The sequence below is a fragment of the Canis aureus genome, chromosome 1, assembly GCF_053574225.1.
Source record: "Canis aureus isolate CA01 chromosome 1, VMU_Caureus_v.1.0, whole genome shotgun sequence".
Classification (NCBI taxonomy): Eukaryota; Metazoa; Chordata; class Mammalia; order Carnivora; family Canidae; genus Canis; species Canis aureus.
In genome coordinates, this window is record NC_135611.1 from 44,542,683 (window position 1) to 44,562,047 (window position 19,365).

The following is a 19,365-nucleotide window of genomic DNA, read 5'->3' on the forward strand; positions in this document are numbered from 1 at the left end:
ATTGTCAAATCTTCATAAAGATCAAAAGAGATAGGTAGACATAGAGATGATTCAGAATCACAAAATGTTAATGTGGTATGCTTAAGTCCCTAAAGCATAACAAATGGGGATGCCTGGGTGGCTCAGTGGTTGAGCATCTGCCATCAGCTCAGGTCATGATCCCGAGGTCTTGAGATTGAGTCCTGCATCAGGCTCCCTATAGGGAGTCTGCTTCTCCCCCTGCCTATGTCTCTGCTTCTTTCTCTGTATCTGTCATGAATAAATAAATAAAATCTTTTTAAAAAATCAAGCATAACAAATTAATAACTTTTGCTTATAGTGATGAAATATTTATCTCCAAGACACCTGATAGAAAAGCAAAAAAGTAAAGGCTATGGAAAATGGCATTAAGAAATAAGAATATTTTACTCAAGAAAAACCAAAGTATTAAAAAAAAAACCCTTAAGAAAATGCAGTGCATAGGGGATGTAGAAGGGAATGTAGTCATTATATATTTGGCATTATGAACACTTATTTAACCCATCCTACAGTTTACCAATTTAGCAAGAATATTTCACTCTTATTGTTCTTTCCTCTTCTCTGTCATGTTACCCAAAATGTCCTTATATTCAAAAATCCCCAAATATATATCAGTTCATTCAAATTCAAAACATCAACTTAAAAAATGCTTTCTCTGACCTACCCTTAGGAAATAGAAGAGATACATGTCACTCACAGAACTTTACCATGCTGTTTACCTTGGAGGCTTACAGTATGACTACCATATACATATGTCAAGCATATGCAAAATATTTACAATTCTTAGGTGATTGGAACTGGAAAGAAAACACTAAAGTTCATCCAGTCCAAACTGCCTTATCCTACAAATGAGGAGTATAGGCCAAATATGTACTTTTTAAATTTGTGCTTTTTTTCTAAATATAAAAGATGTTAGTGAGAATCTTTTCAAATATCTGTTTTTCAAGTACAGTTTAGGAAAACTTTTACAACTAAAGAAAAAGTCAGGTAATTTTATATTATTTATACTCTATGTAAATTTAATTTAAAAATTCAGGTAAGGAAACACTTTATAATTATGTAGAAATAGAAGATGTAATATAAAATCCTAAAAGTTTAGGTGGCTCATTTATTTTTCCAGATGCTACCACTGCCCAACTAAATGCTCCTAAGTAACTCCAGCTTCAAATGCTATGTCTGTGAGAATGATGATAACTGTAGTAGGCAGCACTTAGTTTTGACTTGAATGTGATGAATTATAGGCCACATACTTTGCCAGGCAATTGGCTAACACTATTCTAAGCCACTCAATGAGGCTTTACACTTTTCATCTCCTTCCTTCTCTTTTCCCCAAGAAACTGAATTACAGCTCTTGTAAAGAAAATTCAAAAGGAATAAAATAATGGTGCTGAAAGGAATCATAAGTTTGATCCTAGCCAAGGCTTCTCAACCTTGGCACTGATGACATTTTAAACCAGCTAATTCTTGTTGCAGTAGACTGTGCATTGTAATGTTTAACAGCATCACTGGCCTCTGTCCACTAGATGCAAGCAGCACTCACTCATCCCTAGTTGTGACAGCCAAAATGTCTCCAGCCATTGCCAAATGTCCCCTAGGGTGAGAAGATGGGGGTGGACGTGGTGGGGGGAAGGAATATGCTGAGAACCACTGATCTAACCTGACAACCACATTTAATTGATGAAAAAATTAGTTATGACGTCTTTAATATAGTCCCCGAAAGTAGGAGCTAGACCCCAGGTGTCCTATGAGATAACTGATTTCTCAAAAGAATGCTTCCTTCTGCACTGCTAACCAGTTGCAAAGATTAAGATTCAATATTAATGAAGATAAGAGGAAAGCACAATTCTTCAGTCATTATTTTATTTCAAGCTTCTCTTTCAGAGAAAAAAAAAAAAACTTCAGCCTAAAACATTATTGTTAAAGGGTACTGGGAAACTCAGAATGAGGTCAAGCCTCCTGGATATTGTGAAACATTAAGAGAACTTGTAAATGAAACGTAAATAATAACCTCAGAAGCAAAGAAGGATGGGAGACATTTCCTGGAAAACTGAGGGAAAGAAATAGAGTCACAGTTTTAATAGTAACTTTGTAGCAACTAAAGACCATATTGAATATTTAGCTTTGCATTAACTGTTTTTAGGACCTAGATCAAGTCATTAAAACATACTTTGAGGACACTTAGAAAGGAAGCAATAACCTGTAGGAGGCAATATAAGCTCTCTAAGAATTTGTTATAGTAAAAGGAATCTTGTTTTCTTAGCAGACAGAGAAATCAGGTAAACACTGTATCAATAGTGTTTTTTGGCAAGAGATTTGACCAGTTCTTGGAGTGTTATAATACTATAGTATGTTGAATTATGATCTGGATATAATGGTATAATGGGATATGCTTATAAGTTTTGACAGATTCCCATCTTTGAGTCCCAATCAATGAAGGAATGCTGAATAACTTGAAGTGATAGGATAAAGAAACAAATATACTAGAAAAAATAAGCAAAAACTATAGCTATAGTAGTTACTAGAGAAAAATTTTAGTCAAAAAATCTACCTATAGACACGCAGAATGTGAGTGATAGCAGAAATGAAAAAAAGTCATATTAAAAAAAAAGTCATAGATTTTATTTCATGGATCAACAATAGGATACAGGAAAGAAAGAAAGAAAGAAAGAAAGAAAGAAAGAAAGAAAGAAAGAAAGAAAGAAAGAAAGAAAGAAAGAAAGAAAAGAAAAGAAAGATAGATAGATATAGGCCATCCCAACTATTGTATTAGAGATAATCATATCCACAGAAGTCTAGTGACTAGAGCCTAAGAAATGTTAGCTTTACTCTAATACATCACATTCTTCAGAAATGAAATAAGCAAATTGCAATGTGTTCAGAGATGAGCAACTGAGAAGATGAAAGAAGTTAAAATTCTTCAACATGACAAATCGTTGAAGTAACTGCACATAGTTACCTGAGAAATAGAAGACTCAGAGAGGATGAAATAGTTCTCTTCATATACCTGAAGGGATGTGAAGAGGTAATTGGACTTATTCAGTACAATTCCACTAATTAAAGCCAACAGGTGGAAGCTACAGGAAAGGGATCGTAATATAACCAAAGAAAGACATTTCTAAGCCTTGAGATACAAGAACTCCCTTGCCACTGGAGGTCTTGAATGTTCAAGCATCAGAATTTTGCCTCTACAAAAGGGAATATGGCCAGAATTCAGGTGTTAAGATTTGATGTCTAAGGAATCAGAACTAATGACTTTCTAAGAAGGATCTTACAGCACACTACTAAATAAAATGTTAATATGAAAAAAATAGCTCTTAGACAAATCTTTAGAAATGTTGCATGTCTTATTTTGGTCATGGGAATTGATGCTGTGTATTAACATTGTAAAGGCATTGAAAAGTCCTACTACACGTGTGTGTGTGTGTGTGTGTGTGTGTGTGTGTTTGTGCTACATTTCCTTTTATATACATATTTGCATTTTGTTTTTTAAGCTGAAGTTCTCAAACTTATCTGAATACAGGCCCAGTGTTTCAAAGGTGTTCTGTTTGGGTTTTCACTTTTGTTGTGCTTTGTTTTGAAATTTGCCACTTTCTGGTTATGATCCTCAAGGGGGAGAAACGTCTATGTAGCTTTGGAATATGTTTCCACTGACCTAAACTACACTTTGCTAAGAATAAGTCTCATAGTTGGCACATTCTTTTGTTTTGAGGAAAATAGGTTTCTTTTTAAAAATCATCTATGCTCAACGGTGAGATACATGCCAAAAAAGTTGAGTAATTATAATCTTTCTTGTGAAAGAATGCAAGACTGGAAGCTAAAGAGCCTGAGTTTGGTGATGGCTGCTGATAACTAGCGGTGTGAGCTTGGCATCCTATGCCAGTGGCTATGCAGGAGATCTTCCCAAGCAGGACATCAGCAGTATCTTCTAAGTGCCAAAAAATTAGGGCTCCTTTCTGGGTTTGATTGATCACTTCAATCAGACTCTGGGGACTAACTTCTAGTAAACTACAAAAGTAACCACCAAAGCTTCCTTTTGTGAGAGAAAAGATGTATTATACTGAACAAAATAAATACACAGTTAGAGGAGACGGAAGTATATGGCCCATCGAGTCTGAATCCTTTGAACTACCAGACTATTTCACATTTCCTTGAATTCTCCTCTACCAAAGTTTGACCCCTTGTCATGCTCTAGATCCCAATATGTCTATTTAAGCAAAGGAGCTTAGAAAAAGAGATGGTTCTATATTACTGAGGCAAATGGAGAGTTTTGCCTATTAGGCATCAGCTCTCAGTTTTCTGTGTGGCTTTGTTTTAATGATGCTGTAAAAATGACAGTTTGAAGCCTATTGCTGGCTAAAACTCTGATCAGCTTCAAAAGTACCCAACTTTGTTTCTAGCTTCAATCGCAACTTCAGATGACATCAAAAGAAAGAGAAAACAGAAGTAGAAAAAAGTGCCTGCAAAAAAGGAAAAATAAGAATATTGAACTATCTTTCCTCAACCAATATGCAGGCATGTCACTTCACTTCTCAAGACTTCAATTTCTTTCCACAGAATGGTGAAATTGGTTAAAAAAGAAAAATCTGTTAAATTTCCTTCAGGGTTAGGAAACACACTCCAATCATTGTGTGGATAGAGATTAAAAGTGCCTCAGTTAGAATAATCCAAAAGCTTTTCAAAACTTTATTGTTCAAAATAGGCTAAAAAACAGTTCAAGATAGGTATTTGCTATTTGACTTCCTGAAAAAAAAAAAAAACAGTTCAAAAGTTGTTGACAAAATTGGAAAATTGATGGTAGATTAAAATAGTGTATCGATATCAAATGTCAAATTTACTGAACTTTATAATGGTACTGTAGGTAGTCATGTCAGGAAAAAAGGCCAGACTTAGGAAGTGGCAGGAAGTTACGGGTTTCTAAGAAAGCAAGCAGGTTTGGCACCACTCCATGGGTACCAAAAATACACATTGTGACTCAATGGACCAGAGAAAACAATTTGTCCCCCATAGCACTACAAACTGCAGGAGTATCAGCACAGAAGCCCTGACTCCCAGTCCCTGTGTCCCAGGGTGCAACACAATGGGACCAGATTGTCACTATGCACCTAGTGGTTGCAACCAATGGAAAAGCCTAGAGCTAGGGGTTCAGCACGTTTTGTAGCAAGCAATAAGCAAACCAATCCTCTCACCAAGGAGCAAGCAATCACAAAATGGTGATGCTGTAGTTCTCATGAGGTCAGGCAATGAAGGTTCTCAATTGACTGTGACCCTAGGAAGAATTCAGAGTCAGAAGATAGGCCTTGTAACACAGTTCAGTTAGCAAGAATGTGTAGGGATGCTTAGAGGACTGTCCTTCCCAATAATTCACCTGTCAGCTCAACACATTTTTGGCTGAACTCAATTTTTATATGCCAACCCATAGCAATTTGGATTAGATATTCTGACAGGAGCTAGAACCAAATCTGTTCTATTCATTTCAGTCAATATTTGATTAGACTTATTATCCACAGAATCCCATCCACAGGATGTGGTCAATCTCTAGTATTGACCTCAGCCATGCATCCCAGTATCTATATTCAACTGAGTAAGTGCCGGAGAAGACTAATAGGTCTTATTTCCAATAACCATTCAGCTTTTTTCTTATAGTATGCATGAATTGTACCACCGTAGTGTTGATATCAATTCAAACACAACAAATTAATTCAATCATATCAAAAAGAATGTAGTCTAAGCCCAATCGTTGATCCATTTACAATCAGGGAGTTTAGCCTGACTTGTTGATCTCCTATGGCTTGTTCCAACTCATTGGCTATGATAGCTAAAGTAAAGGGTAGGTTCCTGACTACAATGTGGAATCTGATGGCAGGGGACAATATTCACATTACTACATATATTCTATGTCAGAATATATGCAATTATATATATTATATTCTCTCCCCTTTACCTTTCTCTCCTACCCCCATTGTGTCCTTCTTAGGGTATAAAGCCTCTGATCTCCCCTGGAAACAAAAATACCTTACCTCATCCCAGTGCCCCTTATCCTTAAAGGTTTTCAAATCTTGATACAGAAATGCAAGGTGAAGCAGTAGAGGTTCTGAGGACGCAATTTGCTATAAGGCAGACACGTGGCTTCCTAGTTCCTCATTAGTGGGAGACTGGTCTCCACAAAGAAATCTGGCTCTAGAGAGGCATGCAGAATTTTATTTGTATGAGCTACTAACTGCCTCCATGTGGCCCATCATAGCCTTATATCTGGACCACATTTCTTTGGTGATTATTCCATCAGCCTCTACTTTGGGACCCCCCATTTTAAGAAGCATATTCACATTGCCTTACAGTTTGAAGGACATTAGATGTTCCCATCCTGACCTTTGCCTTAGATTGCAGAGACTGCCTGGTTTGGAGAGTGCTATCTCTGTCCTGGGCCTCTAATGGCCCTAAGTCTGCACAGCTTCCAGCACAAGGTCTTCCAAAAAAAAAAAAAAAAAGAAGAAGAAGGAAGAAAGGAGGATGAAAGAAAGAAAGAAAGAAAGAAAGAAAGAAAGAAAGAAAGAAGAAAAAAGAAAGAAAGGAAGAAAGAAAGGAAGGAAGGAAGGAAGGAAGGAAGGAAGGAAGGAAGGAAGAAAGAAAGAAAGAAAGAAAGAAAGAAAGAAAGAAAGAAAGAAAGAAAGAAAGAAAGAAGAAAGAGAGAAAGAAAGAAGAAAGAAAGAAAGAAAGAAAGAAAGAAAGAAAGAAAGAAAGAAAGAAAGAAAGAAAGAAAATAGTAGAATGTTCCACTTTGCAGAGAAGGGGGTAATCTTAAAGTAAAGTGAACCAGTTGTTCTCTGGATGCGGGATCATAATCAGGCTGTCATTCTGTTCAGTGTAGAAGAAGTATAAAACAGCCTCAGCCTTTGAGTAGCTTTCTCTATAGTTTCATGGGATTGTATTGGCCTCAAGAAAGTCTCCCTTGCTTGGTCATAATGTGATCATTGAAACAGAAATACACAATACTAAACTTCATTGTGTGGCATGATTCTGTCCCAGTTCAATTATCTGCACACTGGCTTCAGGCATGAGATCTCCTGTAAGAAGACATTAAGTGCTTTGTTCGCTTTGTAACCTCCCTACTCCTTCATCAGCCACATGGCTAACACCTTTTTGGCCTGTTGATCAAAGCACTCCTGGACATCCTTCTTTTCCCTCTCACTGTGGGTCTATATCTTAGTGTTCATTATGGAGACATTTGCCATGTAGAAGTTTCTAGTCTTGACTTACAGCTGGTGAAGTTGTGCTTTCCTCCCTGGTGGTGGTCAGAGTGCTCTCTTAGTCTCCTAGTCCATAGGAGAGCAAGCAACCACCATGGTACCATGTGGGCAGTTGGTTAGACTTGTGTCCTCACTACTCAGCCCTCATCCATTGACTTAAGTCACATTCATCAACAAGAAGACAGGGGTGGACCAATTACTCCCTGTCTTTTGGTACCACCTTGGCCAGAACATTTACTACTAGCTCCCAAAGAGTTTCTTCATATTCTGAAACCCAGTCCATGAGCCCGCCTTCTCTCTTCCAAAAAGTTATTGTCTATCTTGACATCCTGCTGGTGGTGCCAGCAGGTGGTGGTTCTTTGGGAAGAACCTCTTAGAAGATGGCAAGAAGTAACCAGACTCCAAAGGAGTCCATCTCCAAAGACTACAAAGGAGATGATTGAGCAAGCAAGCAGGTTGTCTTACCACAACTCTTGAGGTGCGAAAAGTAGACCAAAGGTCAGACAGTTTGGTATTCACAGCACAGGAATAACAGGAGCTTTAACTTAGCAGTGCCTCTTTTGCCTCCAAATCCCACAGGGCAGTGTGATGAGACCAGATGGTGGCTGCACACACAATGGGTTGTGTCACAGTTAAGGAACCCAGAGCTGAAGTCTCAGCCCCTTTGGGGCCAAGCGGTAAACAAACCTTCCTAGGAACAGGCACTTCACACAGCAATCGATGCTGTGGTCACCTTGGCCTAACTAATTGCCTATGTGACCCCCTGTAGAAACTGTTCCAGGCCTGAGGACATGAAGCCTTGCAGTTTGGCACAGTCAGCAAGGATGCACTGGAAACCCAGGGCCATGGTAGACTGCCTCTCCAAATGGTGATTCTGATCTTTCTATTCCTTATTTTTAGGAAATATATAGTGAAATATATAGTGAAATGTGTAATGATAAAAAGTCAACTGACTATCAAATGGTTCAGTGAGATCATGTGTGTGTGTCTGTGTGTAGAAGAGAGAAAAAAAAGGATAGAAAACAAATGATAAAACAAATGGGATAAAATGTTGATAACAGGTAAGTCTGGGTAAAGTGTACACAAATGTTCTTTGTGCTATTCTCATTCCTGCACTTTTCCTGAAGTGTGAAATATACCAAAATAAACTTAAGGGAAAAGCCCTCTCACGCCTTGACGCTGACTCTGTAAACACCTCCTTTCCTTCTCACCAAAAACTATAGTAACAATGACAGCAATTATTACTTGCTAATTATAAAACTTGTTTCTTTCCTACAATTTTCCTCCCATATTTGAAAATATCAGGCCACGTTTTTATGTGTGGGAACAAACATGTTATTGCTCAAAAAAGTAGCTAGCTTTACAGTATATGCTAGCTTTACAGTGGAAGTGCAGGTGATAAAATCTGTGTGCTTCAAATCAGTTGCTTCAGGAAAAAAAATCCATTAATTTTGAGAATTGGGTGAAAAATAAAATGTCTTCACCTAGAAATGAAGAACATGAAAGGTATTGCAAAGAGAGACACTACTTTTCTTTTGAAATTTTTGTCAAGCCATGAATAATTTGAGGAGAAAGAAGGAGAAAGAGGGTCAAGAACAGAGGGAGATAAGGGATTTGGATTAAAATGTATTTTTTCAAGGAAGCGATCAGTAATATCCCTTTGATGACTACTGTATAATTCTCATTGTATACAAACGCAATAGTATATTCATAATGATCCAAGAGATTATTCATAATGACCCAAGAGATTAAGTAATGTCTTGACACTTAGAAAAAGCTCTGAGGGTTGCAGGTAAAAGAATACTGAGGGTTCTCAGGACAGTTCTGACATACAGAAGATGCCTGATAAATGTGACTGCAACCCAATTTGAAACGCTCAGTGTCTTTGCTCTTTCTTCTTTCAGCTAGAAAATCTGGAAGCAGAAACTTCTCCATTGCCCTAAGTGGGTCTCATGCCATTCAGATCCTCACTGAGCTCAGAAGCCACCATCTATATGGAAGCAGGTCACTGCAAGAACATGTGGGAAGCTCCAGTTTCCTAGGAAAGCATCTGCTCCAGAGTCATCCAAACTCAATCCTCTGTGGCCACTCCACTCTGCACATGAGAAGGACATTTCAACTAAGTGTTGGGAAGGAAAGGATTATACTACACTGAAGAGTCCAGTTTGTGTACATAAGCATGAGGAAGATGCCCAATGGAACCAAAACATACCATGGTATGTGAATTGAGGTCATCATAGAAGATTACCATTCCATGTATAATATTTTTTTCCAAGCAAATATTTATAATCTCATTAGAGGAAAACCATCAATTGTTAAACTCAGCATGGTGACATGTAAAGTAAGTGCTACCTCCGATCAAAGGAACTTGTGTGGGAAGTCAGGACTTTACTTAGTCTTCTTTAAGAAATACTTTATTCTGTTATTACTTTTAATGTTAATCTTCAAATTATAACACGTAAGACATCATTTCCACCTTCATTTCTTGGTTTTGTATTCTTTTTAAAATAACATCTCTTATCTAGCTCCATGATTGCAAGGGAAGAAATTAACATGAAAGGTAATCTGAAACACAGCAATGTGTCAGCTGCAGAAAGATGGATTCTTGTGCATTGCAGGTACTTCCCGAGAGTCTCAATGGGAGATTGTCCATTCTTAGGCTTTCAGTTGTTTGCTCCCTAGTTTTAACGGTGCAATTCTCTTCTTTTGTAGAAGTATTCATATAAGGTAATAGTGGATCATTGAGCTCATCACTTCATCTATGGAGGAAGTCAAGCATTAAAATGTACTGACTTCATTTTGCAGTCGTTTCTCCATACTACACACTCCCTTTGCATATTCTTTTATCTTTTTTTTAAACTCTGCTCAGAGTACTTATGCTTTTGGAATCAATGTGATAAAATGACAGATTTTTGCTGTTGATTTTCAGAACAGGCTAAACCTTCTTAAAAATAAGGATCCAATAAGCTTAATCTCAAAACAGAAAGAATCAAATGGCCATAGATAAAAGTGGTTAATCTTCTTTTCAATCCTGTGGAGTTACTTGGACATGAAATACTAACAATGAATATTTTCCTGAAGATTGTGTTTATATAATGTCATCATCAATATGTTGGTCTTTTTGATCTTTGCTAAATGTCAGGATTTCCTTTATAAAATGTCGGTCTTCTAAGCAATTTCTGTAAAATAAGTCTCCTCTTTGACTGGTTTTCTATGGTATAAAATATGGTAAAGATTTGGCAATCACTCATTTTACTCGATCTATGTAGGCAGTCAAGTCAGACGGTCCATGCGTAAAAGCCCTCCACATTGAACTCTTGTCCATGTTGATTAAATGAGTCATGTACATATTTATCTATGAAGACATAGTAGACAACAGAGTGCCAACTTCCCTTTCTAAGTCTGCAAGCTGCCAGTAGATTCAACATTAAAATTTGTATCCATTCTTCAGTATAATAAGGCACAAATATGTACCGGACATCCAAAGGCAATGTTTCAGGAAGACAGCTGTCTTGGATCAGAATAACTAAATTTACCATCTCAGATCCAGTTGGCTGTCATTATGTGAACCCAATACATGTATTCACTGAATGAGAAAAAAACAAAAGCCAAGATAATATTTCATCTTGAATATTGAAGTCTTATATTTGCCTCTAATAATCTCTATTTCACAAATATATGTCCCAGAATGGATATACATCATCTTTAATGTTTTTCTGATCAAAGTAACTAAAACCAGAGCCTTAAAAAGTTTTAGAATGTTAAATAAATGCATTTGTGAATAAATACATATATGCATATATACACTATTAAAGCTTCCACAAGGAAAACGATAATTCAAATGAAACATAATAAAGGAGAATGAAATATCTGCATGTAAGTCAAGGGGGAGGAAAATTCTTGCCTTTAATGGGCTGTAATAATAGTTCTCTCAAGAGATGACGTAGTGCTACTTTCTGCTCATTAAGGATGATTCTCAACAATCATTATTTCTGCCTAATGACCAGCTCTTAGTTAAAACATTCTACAGTAAATAATAAATATGTTTTCCATATTTTTCATTCAAAACCATCATCACAAATTTGCTAGATCTGTCTTGCTGGTCTGTGGCAAATAGGGAAGTGCCAGCCCTGACTTAATCAGATGAGCTAAAGATCCTTATGAAATCTGTGTATAAAAAAAAAAGAAAGAAAGAAATCTGTTTATAAAGAAAATGTAATGTTCTGTTTTATTCTTCCTTCTCATTTCTCCTTCATATCCTTATGGACAGAATTTCTTCTGGTTTGGCATTCCAGGGAAGCAGATTGTAGATGTAAACTAAGGGGAAGAAATAGTAGCCTTAGCTTCTCAACTTTTCTACACATGCCCCTACCATGGCTGTGAGATACAGCCACAAACACTATCCTTTTCATAAAAATATCCACCAGTAGGAAATAGGTGTCTTCAGGAATCCTCACTGCCATTGCAAAAGCATCAAAATTTTTGCCTAGATTCTCAACATAATTTTTTTTTCTCGTGAGCCACCTTACTTGGGGAAGGGGAAGAGATAGGAACAAATGCAAACCTTCATCAGTGCCTTGGTCTAACCATTGTATTTTTCCTGGTAGGAGATGCTTCAGGATCATGGTGATGGAATATAGCATCCAGATTTTATTTAAGATCACTGCCATTAGGACATCAGAGCCTAAAGTGACAAGTCAGTTAAAGAGTATATAGCTTTGTGACCTCCAGCCAAGAGTCAGTTGAATTTAATTAGAAATAATGCTAACCCAGTTGTTGCTCACCACTGAGATCAAACTAAAACCACAAGTAAGTATATACGTTGCAAGTTGTAAGCAAAACCAAATGGTAAAAGCTTAGTGTGCTATGGTCCATGGCAAATATTCAAGCTCTTGTCATGTAATGCCTCAGCATTTTTTAAAGGAGTCAGCAGAAAAGTCAAGTTCAGTTTAACTTACCCAATATTATTGTGTCCTAGACAGTTGAGTTACAAATGTAAGGACCATTGACAATGAGTTTTAGAATTATGAAAAATGGATTGAGGGTGGGCTGAAAGTGCATCCTGTAACAAAGTACTTTTCAAACATTAAATAGCTGCATACACATTTTAAAGGAATTTTAAAAGCTCAGAAAAAAATAAAATTGAATCTATCAATCTTTGAAAGCATGCCTTGACTCAAATATATGAAAAGATGATTCTAGACCTTGGTCATATATTCAAAGAGAGATCAATTTTTCTGGGGTTCTTCCCATCACATATTTAATGCAAATTTAGTAATATACTTTTTCAACTCACTTTGCATTTCCTATTACTTTGTGTGAAGTGAGAATTCCATTTAAATCCGCACTTGAAATTTTACCTAAACTTTATAAAATTACAGAGGAAACTGGGACAATTACTGCTTTCTCTGCTCTTTGAGAGAGATTCAGGTTTGTATTTCATAGCTGACACATCTGGAAACCAGTGCTTAGAGCTCTAATGTCTCCAGACCCCTGACCTCACACATTGAAAAAACAGCCCTTTGACTTCATGTGGTATAAGGGGTGAACTCCTTCCTTGTCTCCCAACCTTCAGAAACTTAGCGAAGTCTCTGACCCATTCACATCCAAAAGAGTGTCCCAATCTGCTTGAAGACAAAATAAAACTCTATGACAATAGATTAAGATGTTCATAGAGTATACCCCCAGATCTGAAACAGTGCAGAAGGTTTACTATTTATTTGGAAAAAGTGAATTAAGAATCAAGTGGAATCATAAGGGGTAAGGAGTTTACTCATTTTTATCATTCTACCATCAGAATTACTTGGCATCATACTTCACTACCATTCAGAAGAACTGGTTGGCATTATTACCCTTTATACACAGAGATTACCTCTAAAAAGTGTGCATTTTGTAGAGCAGGTAGTGGTCTATTCAAAGCTGCAACTGTTCTTTAAAATATATTAGACCAGAAACAGGACCTGCAGAAACCACGGTTGAATGCAAACAAGTTTTATAGCTTTGTGTTTCAGTAAAAACTCTATATACGTGTAGAAAGAGCACAAAGCAGTCTTCTACAGTATAAATGTTGCCCAAAATGAACCATAATAGCCCCAAATGTTTCAATGTAAGCATAGATATGCTTTTATTTTTCAGATGATGTATCTTCAGTTATGATTTTTAAAGAATGGTAATATTAATATACATCATAAGGGGAGATAATATTTTGCAGACACTGAATTGGCCTTCTATACATCTCAGTGATTGCACACTTCAATGAGTGGCCATTCAGAGCTATCTCATGAGTCAAACAGAGTTTCCTTCTCCCCCTACAATTTATGTAAATCGAAACCAGGGCAACTGAAAAAAAAAAGTTTATTGCTTAAGTTTCAACTAATAGTGCCTCATTCTTAGTGATGTGTGCATTGCCTATAAAGAATAAATGTATATTTGTCTTATGGTTTCAGAGAAAGAACATAGAGGTCTCTTTGGAGACAGCAAAGAAAATTCATCTTAGTATTGTCACATGCCCTGTACTAAGCATGTTTAGCAAAAAATTCTTCAGGAAAAGATGTATTTTAACATTACCTACAACTTCCTTCTTCTTACTTTGCTATTTGATCTTTGAAAGAACCTAAATCTTGAGAACAGGCTATCATATTTACTTCCAGTTCTCTTAAAAGACATTTCTGTTGTCTTCCTTCTAATACATAAATGTTTTGTTCAATTAGCCTTACCCACTAACATTAGAAAGTTTTTAATGAATACACAGGGTTACAAAATGCCAAATGGAAATGAGAGAAGTGATACACACAAGGGAGATGCAAGAGGAGAAAAGGAGGGAATAGAGGGGATACTATGTTCCTGAAAGCCTAAGTGAAATTGAACACAGTCATATACACTGAACAACATAAGTGAGCTTTCTGAATATCATCACAGTAAAACCTTTAATTAACAATTCCCAGAGAAAAGGGAGAGGAAATCACATTCGTGTGATCTAATGACTGAGATTTTACAGTCCATAGTAGAGAACAATGCAGATAAACTACTGAGAAAAACAATTATTTTTCCCCATTTTAAGGAGGGAAGCAATGTCCCAACAGTATATGATATAGTCTCATAGGCTCTCTTTTCTCTGGTTCTCTCAGAGATGGACTTCTGAGATGCAGAAATACTCTTCACATTCCATATCTTGTCGTAGCCATAATGTCACCACCCCACACTGCTATGACATCAAAACAACCAAGCCTAGAGATCAGTTGGTGCCTCTTCTGGTCTGTAGATTTGACTTCTACGGATACTCCCAGTTCTGAGTTAGGAAGGGCCAGTCACAGGCATACAATCTTTATTATGCCCTCCAAAGGTCTCTAATCTGAGATTACCCTATGAATCCACTGGTATTTGCATGCCATATTAGAGTTTTTACTTTCCCAAAATAAGACAATGCAATTTGCATGAAATTTCCATTATACAGCACACCATTGAGATGCAGTATTAATTTCTACAGTTTTCCTGGCAGAGTAGCATATGTGATTTTTTTCTTGCCATGGTCAAGATATCATGCTCTAAAATCAGTGGACATTATTGCCTAATGAATCTGACTACTAGAGACTTTCAAAAGAGAGGAGTTCTCATTTATAAAGTAAATTAGGATAAAATGGTCAGTAAGATATTTCAGAATGCCTATTCCTTATTTGTCAAAACTCTTTGAAGTTTTTTTGTTTGTTGATTGTCCGGTTGGTTGGTTTGGGGATTTGTTGTTGTCATTGGCTTATTTTTTGTTGCTATTCAAAATTTTTGACTTCTCCCTGGGATATTTGTCATCATATACATGCATGCTCCCCAATTTTCTCTACTTAGTGCGTTTCCCTTTGTAATGACCAGTGTAGGAGGTCATCATTGCCAGAATAAAGTGGAAAACTGAGACATATCTTTGCTCATGCCTTGCCATCATGCTGGGCCACCTACATTCTCCATTTCATCAACTAATGTCCTTCTTCTCTGTATCATTTTGATGCTAGAACCAATCAGAATTCAATCTCTAATATACTGACTAGCACAAGAAACCTATCAGCTGATTCTTTCTTTGCATCTCTGCAGGCGGTAAACCTGCTTCCTATTGCCTGCTCTTGCCTCTGCAGGAGTCCATTCAAAAAACAGAAAAATAACAAGGCCTTCCTGTTACTCTCTTTGGCTGTGAGACAATTTGTTCCCATCTGCCCCCAGGCTCACCCAGCACTCTGACTCAGTGGGAAGCTGCTACTGATCATTGCTGTATTAACTCAAAACTCATTTGCCTTATGGAAATTCATGGCCCTTATTTCTCAAGAGAGTGGAGAAAACCAATAGGCCTCCTACCCAGAGAAGCACTTTCCATGTAAGCTACTACATCTATATAAATTAGGTTCAAATAGCATCAGGTTATTTTCAAGATTTATAAACTCAATATTGCAAATCATAGGAGCTGGCAAATAATTCTTAGGATCCCCTTGCTGCCTGTTAATCAATCACATAACTTCTACATAGATTGGGGGTGGTGGAATAACAATAATAAGGAAATCTTGTATTTACATCAAAAACTGCCCCATTGATTTTTGTTTGTTTTAATAAATTTCATCCATTTACTGGGAATGGGAGGGGGGTTAATGTTGATTACACAATTTCTTTTTCACTTTTATTATGAAATCCTTCCTATTCTAAGAATGAAATAAATCTTATCATATCCAAATTCAAAAACCAAATGTATACAATTTCTGATAAGGCTGGTGATCCATTTATTGTAAGTAATGTTCACTACAACATAATTCCAGTCAAATCTAAAACCAGGGATAATCCATTGAAGTTACTTGCACCAGGATGTAGCTTGGCCCATAAACATGGATATGCACCTAAAAATGTGAGCACCTCTTTTGAAGTATCATTTTCTCATAACAAGCCTGAAGCTTCCAGTAGGAAATTGGGAGATCAATTTGGTTCCTTTTCTTATTGACCCTGAAGACCATTGATGTGATCATGCTAGTTGTTTCTCACTGAAAAGTAAAGACACCACTGGGGTGTGGAGGGGGGCGGCAGGGAGCCACCCTATATACTTCATGCAGAACTGAGGGAGAGGAGAGGGGAATCCACTGAATAGTAACTGCCAGGTAACTGACCATGCTGCTTCCGGCATAAATGTCAAAGCCAGAAGTCTTTCTTCTGGCTCTGGTTTTGCACAGTACACAGATGTCTTTGTAAATAGTAGGAAATTAATATTAGATTGGATCTATAAACTAAGTCATTTTGACTCTGTTATGTTGGAATAATCTCAACCTCTAACTGTATTTTGTAATATTTTAAAGTCTAAGAAGCTCTTCTTAACATTTTATGATTTGGAGACTCCTACAAACAAAAAACAATTTGAGTTTGACCGCCCACTGTTTGAGAAAATCCATAATGGAAAAACTAAAATGTCAATAATGCTTTTAGATGTGTATTTTATTTCATAAGAACATCTACATTCATTTGGAAAAAAAGTTTTATACATATTCTCAAATATATATATATATTTCATCCATTCATATATATACATTCATATATATATATATATATATATATATATATATATATATATATATTTCATTCATGGCCTGACAAACATGTGACTTTCCAAACTTCTGGGAATAGTTCTGCAGCCTCTTGAAGATCAGAGGAATCTGTGATTCTCAGAATGTCTGGGTTTGGATGAAGTTTCTGTGATCAATCAGGTGCTTTGCATTATATAGTATGTTTGAAAATAACTATCACAGATACACACACACATGTAGAAAAATGGAGCCTTGAAAATTACATGGTAATTGTCATCAAAATGGAAAGCAGTCAATGCAATAAAATGTGTCAAGACTTTAGCTCTTTATTGGGAAGGTCCAGAATCAATAAATTACTTGCAAGCTCTTTTACATTTATACTCTGGAAATAAAATGAAAATTAGAAAATACATTCTCCATTTAAATTTTAATTTGAACTTCAAATTATGCTTTTATCTTTACCCAAATAATTAATTTCACTGAAAAATTTGAATGGTCACAAATACAGAATTCATAAAATTCAAAAGTACAATTTATAATTTAGTATTTCCACCATAAAAATATCTGCCATATGAATATAAAAATATAAACTCCCATTAATTTAATGGGAATTTAAAAAAGAAATGCCAGTTTCCACTAACACAGCCTTCTCTTGGCAATACATTTTCTGAATTTTTCATCTACTTAATAATAATTCTGGAAACTTAAAACAAGTGATCTTGCTGCTTTTATTTAATTATGTTAAATGAAAAAAATTGCAAATGGAATTTTAAAATATTAGAAAATCTGTTCTATAAAATATAACAAATAGATGAGTTTCCTCAAAGTGTGAATCTAGGCATTAGGTGCTCTGTCACTTGTCATTAAATTTTTTGTAACATTAATGACACATTTTTGTTTTTCAAAGATAATTTCCATTAGAAAAGAGAAGGGATGCTGCATGCTTTTGATTATATTTGAAATTCAGATAACTAAAAACACTTAGTTTTAAAAAGACACACATGTTTCCATGGGAAAAATCAAAATATTATTTTTAAAATGTTTAATTAGATTCTCTGTGGTTGATTTAGCACAAATATTTTTATACAGATTCTTGCCCACACTACCCACAAACTACTTTTTTCCCCAGCAATAGAAATGTCAGCAGAATTATAGTTTCTTTTTTTCTATAGTTTGAAGTAAAACCTAACTCAAGCAATCAACTCTCTAAGCATTGATTTTGTTCTCATGGCTCCCATTCAGGGGTCTAAGAGAAAAGCAGAATCGATCCTTTTCCTTGAATGTATTGGGGATGCAAAGAGAGAAACAGATCCGCTGCTCTGCATATGGATTCAGCTTCTATGCAGCTTATATCCAAATGGCTGATTATACAAATGCCAACTGGTAGCATAAAAAGAAAAGTCCAGAATGGTTCTTATTTTACAGATTTTCTAGCTAAGTAAATTAAAGCATGACCACATCATTAGAAAAACAGGATGAAGTCCATAGATTTAACAGTGAGCAGAGGGATCCCTGGGTGGTGCAGCGGTTTGGCGCCTGCCTTTGGCCCAGGGCGCGGTCCTGGAGACCCGGGATCAAGTCCCACGTCAGGCTCCCGGTGCATGGAGCCTGCTTCTCCCTCTGCCTGTGTCTCTGCCTCTCTCTCTCTCTGTAACTATAATAAATAAATTAAAAAAATAAAAAAAAAAAACAGCACAACATGCTTCCTGTTTATTTTTAAGAAATTCCCTGTATCTGTCCTTACCACAATAAGTCAAAAATATTGACCAAAGTATGTGTATTTCACCTACGTGGCCCTGCCAGCAAAACAGAGACAAATTAATACAGTTGACCATCGAACAACATGGATTTGAACCCCATAGGTTCACTTTTAAGTGAAGATTTTTTTATAATTTCAGTCTAGTCCTATAAATGTAATTTTTCTTCTTTATGATTTTCTAATAACATTTTCTTTTCTCTAGTTTATTTTATTGTAAGAATACTGTACATAATATGTGTAACATGCAAAATATGTTAGTTGACTGTTTATGCTGATCGTATGGCTTCCGGTTAACACTAAGCTATAAGTAGTTCAGCTTTTGGGGAGTCGACAGTTTTATGCAGCTTTTCAACTGCATGGTCAGGGGTGATCAGTGCTCCCACCCCCCACATTGTTCAAAGATCAACTGTATATTGTTGGTTGTGGTAACACTAAAGAGAAATGTTTAAAAATACACAACATTTTTTTTTCATGTTGATGGTCTGGTAGGTGTTTCTTCAGTTTTTTTAAGGTGTGGGTTTTTTTTTTTTTTTTTTGGTTTTAATTAATGTGTTGGTCCCATCATAATGTCTTTTTAATTGTAGGAAAATTAATATTTTCACTTGCAGTAAAGACTAAGCTATCATTTTACACTTTATGCACATTTCCAGGTAGGAGAGGATGGTCAGCTCTAGCTTTCAAAAGAATGAACTGCCAGATAACAGTGATCTCACGTGCAGATCAAAATGTTGACTTGTACATCAAACAGTGAGCACATCAGTAAATTATGTTTGCCTTATTCTTATTTAACTGTTGAAGATAG

The 19,365-nt window shown here is 36.2% G+C and overlaps 1 protein-coding gene across 1 annotated transcript in view; it reads left to right on the top strand.

Annotated features, from left to right (window-relative positions):
* The window catches only part of OPRM1 (opioid receptor mu 1), a 72,461-nt gene extending 55,646 nt beyond the window's left edge, over positions 1-16,815 (top strand). The window contains exon 4 of the mRNA XM_077897784.1: positions 9,167-16,815. Within this exon, the coding sequence (XP_077753910.1) occupies positions 9,167-9,205 (39 nt within the window). The 3' untranslated portion in view covers positions 9,206-16,815. The remainder of the gene's footprint in view (positions 1-9,166) is intronic.
* The last annotated feature ends 2,550 nt before the right edge of the window (positions 16,816-19,365 follow it).